Source organism: Stegostoma tigrinum, chromosome 3, assembly GCF_030684315.1.
Source record: "Stegostoma tigrinum isolate sSteTig4 chromosome 3, sSteTig4.hap1, whole genome shotgun sequence".
In the NCBI taxonomy this organism is placed as follows: domain Eukaryota; kingdom Metazoa; phylum Chordata; class Chondrichthyes; order Orectolobiformes; family Stegostomatidae; genus Stegostoma; species Stegostoma tigrinum.
The window spans coordinates 124214033-124221813 of record NC_081356.1 but is presented as its reverse complement, the minus strand read 5'-3'; the positions used below and the strand labels follow the sequence as shown (position 1 = coordinate 124221813).

General features: G+C 39.6%; 1 protein-coding gene across 1 annotated transcript; it reads right to left on the bottom strand.

The window, feature by feature from the left end:
- Positions 1-2200: 2200 nt before the first annotated feature.
- hmgb2a (high mobility group box 2a) lies at positions 2201-7138 on the bottom strand. The gene is made up of 5 exons (XM_048527942.2): positions 7004-7138; positions 4736-4898; positions 4500-4642; positions 4245-4419; positions 2201-2822 (listed from the first exon to the last, which is right to left on the bottom strand). Exons 2-5 carry the CDS (start codon positions 4883-4885, stop codon positions 2652-2654), a joined length of 639 nt encoding a protein of 212 aa, XP_048383899.1. The 5' UTR covers positions 4886-4898; positions 7004-7138; the 3' UTR covers positions 2201-2651.
- Between the last annotated feature and the right edge of the window lie 643 nt (positions 7139-7781).

Here is a 7781-nt window from a genome sequence, read left to right as displayed (position 1 = left end):
TCTGATGTTAAAATTCAGTTCTTAGTTTTGCTGACACTAAGAGGGGTTATTCTTATTGCACATCACCAAGCTCTGTATTTTGACTCATTGTTGTGAGATATCCATCTGACAACGGTATCATCAGTGGACTGGTAGCTGGCATTTGTTCAGAATTTAGCAACAGTCATAGGTGTACAGGAAGTACAGTAGGGGGCTGAGGATGCATCCTTGGATGAAGGAGAGTCTAATGCGAGGAGATGCAGCTATCTATCTGCACTGATTGCAGTCTGTGGATCAGGAACCTGGGGATCCAGTTGTAGAGGGTGGAGCTGAGTCCAAGGTCAGTTTTGAGATCAGGCTGGAGGATATAATGGTGCTCAAGGTCAAGCTGTAGTCAATGAGCAGGAGTCTGATGTAGGTGTCCTTGCTGTTCAGATGTTCCAGGGATGTGTAGACGACTAAGGATATGGCAGCCCATTACATCAGTAAGAAAATCTTATGGGATCAAGGCAGGCCAGGAGGCTGTAGTTGATGAAAGCCATGATCAGCCTCTCAAAGCACACCATAATTATTGAGACCAGAACCACTGGGCAGTAGTCATTAAGGCAAATTGCAGGTGCTTTCTTATGTACAGGGATGTATCTGTCTCAAGTACACTCAATGACTTGGCCTCCACAAACTCACTACCCTCTGATGAGGAAATTTCTCATCTTAACTTTAAAGGGAAGCCCCTGTAATCCAGTCTGAGAATCTCCCACAAGTGGAAACATTTTTACATACACTATATCCAGACCTCTCAGTTTCAATGAAATCCCCCTAGTCCTTCTAAATACTTAAAAGTACAGATCCAGACTCAACTGCCCCTGTGATGACAACCTCTTCCTCTCCAGGAAGATTCTTGTCAACTTTCTCCAGATACATGGCCCAAAAATCACTTACATGATCCAAAGACAAATCACCCAGCCTTATATAGTCTCAGCGCTCCAACTCTGTACTTGTATTCTGGCCCACTTGAAATTAATGCTAACACTGCATCTGCCTTTCTTACCACCAAATGGACCTGCATGTTAACCTTGAGAATCCTGAACTATAACAAGTCCCTTTGTGCTTCTGATTTCCTGAAGCCTTTGCCAATTTAGAAAATGGTCTACATCTCTATTCTTCCAAAGTGCATAGTCTCACTTTTCTGCATTCTATTCCATCTGCTACTTCTTCACCCACTCACCAAACCTGTCCAAATCCTTCTGCAAGCCTCCCAATTTCAACACAAGCTATGCCCCTACCTATCTTTGTGTCATCCCTGAAGTTAACATACCCTCAGTTCCTTCATCCAGATCATGAATTAATTAAAAGCATTAAAGACCCTTTTGTCTTTACTGACATCTGCCAGGCAACCAATTTTCTATCGCTGCCAGTTTTTAGGATGCACTCATTTTTCTCCCCAGAGGCCCTCAAGTTGTCCCAGTTTTGGGAATCAAGGTACTAAATACACATGGGCAATTCAAGCATATGCTCATTCCTCCTTCAGAATAAAATTTAAATTGTCTTCCCTCACTTTAGAGCCTCTGCCTTCTTTCAAAGATGATTTGCACAGTTGGATGTTTGCCCAAAATAGTCAAACATAAAAGGTAGTTGCAGCTTCATTACACTGGCAACTGGGTCACAAAGTGTTTGAGAAACTGAATCATACTGAACTTGAAATCGTAACTATTTTTCTGTCTCTGAATACTGCCAGATTGGCTGAGTTCTTTCATAATTTTCTATTTGTTTCACATTTAGCAATATTCTGCTTTTGTTAGTGGAATCACTTACTCCATTGTACTGCTGCTAGTATAGAGCAACAAGATCCCAGTGATCTTAAATCCTCATGATCAGTCAGTCAAAAGTGCAAAAGACGTTTTCATACAAAAAAAAACATACTCTACAACTTTATTTTCATGGGTACTTTCTTTTCGCTTTCAATGCCTATGCAAGCAGCCAATCAAGCATGCAAACTCATTTTGAAAAAAAAGTTATCGATTATATACTCAAGCACATTTGGTACACCAGGTTCCAAGTGAGTTTAGATAGATGTACACTTCAAGGTATCTCAAGCCCATTGACCAGGAAAATCTGTATTGCAAGATTACACCATTCTATCCAGATCACTTCAGATTTGCTGCGTCAATTTCAATCCAAACCTGCTTTACAATGACTGCAAAAATAATTGCCAACTGCAAGATAATGTTTCAGTTTTATTAAAAAAAGTATTGATTCTTATCATGATCTAACATGAAAAGTTAGCAATCACATGTAGTGACAAAAGATCTACAAAACCATCCGCAAAGAATTGGTATCAACTGCATGACAAAAAAAGAAAAAATCCTCACTACCTTTGCCACTGAAATTTCCACACAAAACATTAAATAGGCAATAACATTCCATGACTCTGGAGTCCCTCTCTTTTTGAAAGGCTGTGCCTTTTAAAAAAAAATAATCAGCTACTTACAATTAAAACAGTACAGGGCCTGGCTACGCAGTGTAAAAATACAACACTAACTATACACAGTTTTGTACAGTTTCTTTACACCTAAGCCATTGATCCAAATTACAAATGAGTTCACATTTCCTGTCTTTGCAAAAAAAAATAGATCAAGCTTAGACAAAGATCTTTTTTTTACATCTGGATTTATTTAATCGTCATCTTCCTCATCATCCTCTTCTTCCTCATCATCTTCCTCCTCTTCATCTTCATCCTCATCTTCTTCCTCCTCTTCCTTCTTCTTCTTTGCAGCCTGAGCTGGCTTGGCAGCAGGTTTCTTACCAGCATCGCCCTTGCATTTGGCACGATAAGCTGCAACTTCCTAGGAAGAAAAGTTCAAACAATTATCACAGTATATTCAAGACTACTTTGCTTCCCACCCCCCAATACATTTACCGGGTTGTCTTTAACTTGAGTAATGAAAAAGCACCTTACAGACCGATATACTCAACTACACAGTAAACCTGCAGGGTAGTCTATTTAAAAGTTGACACATAGGAATTAAGGGACCAATTTTTTCTGTCGTTACCCACACCTTGGAGTTAAACGCAGAGCAGCAACTTTCTGCACCGAAAGTCAATGATTCTGCATGCCAAGTAGCATACAGATCCAAGCGACATGCCTCAGGTGCAACACCGTTTGGCCCTGCTGAATTTACAATCTTCTCCCAAAACAAGATCCAAACAATCAGCTTCCTGTAATTCTCATGAATTGCTCATACTCAATTCTTGTGAAAATATTTATTCCTATACCTTCACTTCTCTTCTAATACACTTGTGTGCACCATGCACACACTCACCTCAATTACAATTCACACTATATATACCCTTCCTAAAGTATACAGCAAGGTTACATCAACATGCAACAATTCAGCATCAAGGAGCATTAATCAATGGAGATTTTACACAAAAAAACCTCAGGAAAGTGATGCAAAACATGGAATTGAAATTTGTGGTCCTTGGAAAGGATAAATCATCCTAACAGTGAGAATGTGGCAAAATTCATACTGCTTACATTCTGATGCAGGTGGGGTCTGCAGCCAAACAAAATTCAAACATGGACATGGAAACAAGTTAGTCCCTGAATCTGTTGCTATGTAAGCCTTAGACAATTCACAACTGATAGGAGGTTCTGCACAAGGTTCAAACAGCATCTTAGCTCCTGATCTAAAAAAATTGACCAACTTTATTGGCAATTGAGTGCTAAACTGTGTCCGAGATAGATGTGCAAGTTCCTGGAATATTCAGGCCAGGTCTATTTACAAAATCTTTGCTTGTCAGTAAAGGCAGTTAAGAAATTATATTTCAGAAGAAAGGACAGCCCACCACTTTCAATTTTAGAATGAAGGCTGTAAAGCATGCTGGAAAACAAAAGCAAACTTGGTCTTAAGAACAATATTATACTGCACTAAAGACACACCTCCAGTGATGGAACAGTCTGTCTCCACTTCCTTATTTGACTTAAGGCATTCTTTACAAGTAAGAAATTGGAAATATGGTTACAAAGCAGAGTGAATAAATCTAACATGGATAAGCTGCCCAAGCTGAAGATAGATACAACCTCACAAATCATGCCATGGTAAGCAAAGGTACTTCTGTAAAATAAGCATAAAAACAAACCGAAGTTAAGACGTTTCTTTCCCCAACAAGGAGGGAAGGAAGGAATAGACGAATCAAACAATGGACTTTTCCACTGTACAGCAATCAAATATTTAAAAATGCAAGTCTTAAAATGAGCCGTTTACCTTTTCATACTTCTCCTTTAACTTGGAAGCCTTCTGCTCATATGGTACTTTATCCTTGGGTTGCACTGTGGACCACATCTCTCCGAGCTTCTTTGCAACATCTCCAATGGACATTCCAGGAGATTCGCTCTTGATCTTTGGACGCTTCTCAGAGCAGAAAATGAAAAATGCTGATCTGCAATAATGAATAAGTTATTAAGATCAAGATTTCAGTTGAAACAAAAATAATGCAAGTACTTCAACTGCAGTACATACGGTGGTCTCTTGGGGGCATTTGGATCCTTCTTCTTCTTTTTCTCCCCCTTTTGAGGGACATAGTTCTTCATCTCCCTATCATAACGGACCTTGTCATTCTTAGCCAGGTCTTCAAACTTGGACTTCTCTTTGCTTGACATGGTCTAAGCAAGAAGAAAACTATTTAAATTTCTTTTGTGCATCTCACAGCTTGCAAGTTTCAAAAAAAAAACCTTAAAAATTCAAATCAGTCTCACCTTCCACCTTTCTGAACATTTCTTCGAGAACTCTGCAAAGTTGACAGTGGCTTCAGGGTGTTTCTTTTTGTGCTCCTCCCGACAAGTCTGCACAAAGTATGCGTATGAGGACATTTTGCCCCGGGGTTTATTGGGATCTTTTCTAACCATGGTTACTTCGTATCTGCAACGAAAATGCAGTGCTCAGGTTTTAAAAAAATTTAATGAAATGCCTGCATACACTAGACATTGAGTTCTGCTAAATATCTCTAGAAAAGTCACTCTCTGTAACATCACCAAGCTGATTTGTTATTGCTTAGTTTCCACAAAGTTACTTTAAGCATTCAGTTTAAATACATACAGGGATGTTTCTCTTCAGGACATCAGTGAATAAATTACAGGTAAAGTATGCACAACAGTCAGTAATGCAATGTGTGACCAGATGTGTTTTGGAGTTAAATAAGGAACAAATTTGAATCCTTGTAGTAAAATAATCAAGAAAGAAATTGTAGTTGAAAACTTCAAGATCTATGTATAATATAATTTTGCAGTTAGGGGTTTGATTCAACTTTTGCTTTTGCAAACAGGCTAGCTAGAATAGTCCAATTTAATAGAATAATGGGAAGAAGTCAAGTCTTGACAATCTTTGCTCTGAAAGAAATCAGAACGCTTTAGCATAGTTAGCAAAACAAGTATCTGGCTATGAAAAACCAGATTCATTTTGGATTTGTAGTCAGAGTAATTCAATAAGCCATATATTTTTGTTTTAGGTGCTCAGAAAAAGAAATCCAAGTTCCTGATACCTATCACCATAGCTTCCAAAACAAAACATGTCAGAACAGCATATAGTTAATATCGTCACTGAACTGGTCTTAAATTCTCAAATGTTAAGAATGCAGGTGCATATATCAAACAATGGATATTCAATCAAATATGTTCATTGCCAGCACACTATCCACAACTTTTAGGTATTAGCTAAAAATATTCTTATCTGTTGCTCAAGAATAAAAACTTTACATTTACAAACTAATGAAAAACCCATCTGCAACAGAAATTGAATCGAGAAGCTTGATTTTTTTGCATATAATAAGCCCTGTATTAAAATGTCAACTTAAAACAAAAAAAAATGAATGAATGTTGTGGCCCACATGTCAAACTTTCATGTGGAACTTTGCGAAAATACAAACAAAATAGTTCCTCCCAGAAAAATCTATTCTCAATATAAACCCCGCCCTCAAATAAAATATATACATACACAAACTTAAAATGTGTTTAATTTGCACTTCATAAAAACTTCTACCATTTGATTTTTTTTTGGTGGGGAAAGAAAAATATTTTTCGCAGCTATTTATAATGGAATTATACAGCACTGCCGTACATGCAACGGACACAGTTTACGAGGGGTAAAAGAAAAGGAAAGGAGAAATAAAAAAAATTAAGTGAAAAAGGAGTGAAAGAAAAAAGGGGGGAAAAAAGGGCGGGCTTGAACTGATGTGCAACTGCCTCGGCGTCCATTTACCTCCATTTTACACACATACACACACGCGCGCGCACACACACACACACACACAATACCAAGCAGATGGAGCAGGAAAAGAAACAGAGCAGGGGGCAGCACTTGCACAAGTAACTACACTGCAACAAGCACAGAGGGAGAGAAAAACAAGACAAAAGTAACAACAGCCATTTACATTGCTGATGACGCTTAGAAAAAAGGGCAAGATTAACACGCGAGCTCTTCAAGTAATAAATTCGCCGAGAAAATGCACGTCAGCAATCGAGATCGGCTTTTACTCTCGCTTTTGCAATCACTGCGCACTTCCATTAAGCAAACACACAGAGCATTGCAATCTAGAGGCGGCCATTTCCAAAAAAAAAACACAACCCCCCTTTCTTAAGACCAAGAAACAACAAAGAAATATAACAAATCACCTTTCGTCTATCCGCGAGAGAGGTGTATTTCCCCCTCAATAAAAGTTAACCGGTAATAATAAAATTAAACCTTTTTTCCTGCTTTACAAAAAAAATCTTAAAACTGGTTCGGGTTCCTTTCACGTGCAGGCACTTTTAGAATCATTCACGGAGTGTAAAACGCTTCTATTAAAGTTATCGTACTCTTTTAAACAAAAATGCAAAACATATTTCCACATTTAAATGTTTTGTTATAAAAAGTCAATTAAAGTGTATTTTTAAAAACACGCGAAATGTTCGTTTTTTTAAAAAAAAGTATTCCCGTGCGCACATCTTTATATATAGATACCATATTATTATATACATAGGGATACCTACCAGGCTCACACTACACAAGGCGTCAATGGACTACAAAGCTACACAGGGCGCTGGTTCTCGCTATACTACTCCTCACCCCAACATGATTACACGTTTCCTTCCCAGGCCGCGCCCTGTCAATCACGCCCTCCGTCAGCGCTCATTGGTAAGCCAGGGCAGGCCGAAACGCGTAAGCCGGCAGCCTATTGGCCGGCCCCTACGTCAATCAAAAGCCGCAGGGCGTAGACACACCTCAGTTTAACAACAAGTTCGGATGCGCCGTCGCTGCCACCAGCGCCTGCTGCTACTGATACAGCCTCCACTCGAGACAAACACCCGCCCTGACGTACACAAAAAAAATCCCCTCCCCCCGCAACTATTCGCTACGGGATGTACCAGTTTGAATCGCAGGCGGTCGCTAGCCGATTGGTCGGCGGCTACCTGTTGTCGTCATCGCCCCGGCCAGACAAAATTCGAAATTGGCGGCGACTCGGGTGCCGATTGGCCACTTTCCCAACGGCCGTTGGGAAGTCATGTGTGTGACAGTTTGAAAGAAAAACGGTCGGCGACACTCGCGAGCCCTACAAAGACAAAAGGACAGGTGTTATTGGGGGTGTGTGTTAATGTGAGCAGCCGGGACTGAGGTCAACATATGGGACAGGTTAGGCAGGGAAGCAAAAAGATTTTACTGCAACCACATTGGGGTGGGGAGAAAACATGCAGTGCGACCGGGTCCTGTACTTTCTGTGGGGTCATAATTATAATCAAAAGTGATAAAGTCACTTTTCTCTTTACTTTT

What these genes read in the sequence shown, in the direction of transcription:
- hmgb2a (XM_048527942.2), bottom strand. Translation starts at nt 4,885, where the DNA reads ATGGTTAGAAAAGATCCCAATAAACCCCGGGGCAAAATGTCCTCATAC. An exon ending in AATGCCCCCAAGAGACCACC is followed by an intron (nt 4,420 to 4,499) that starts GTATGTACTGCA and finishes TCATTATTGCAG; the next exon opens with ATCAGCATTTTTCATTTTCT. An exon ending in TAAAGGAGAAGTATGAAAAG is followed by an intron (nt 2,823 to 4,244) that starts GTAAACGGCTCA and finishes TTTTCTTCCTAG; the next exon opens with GAAGTTGCAGCTTATCGTGC.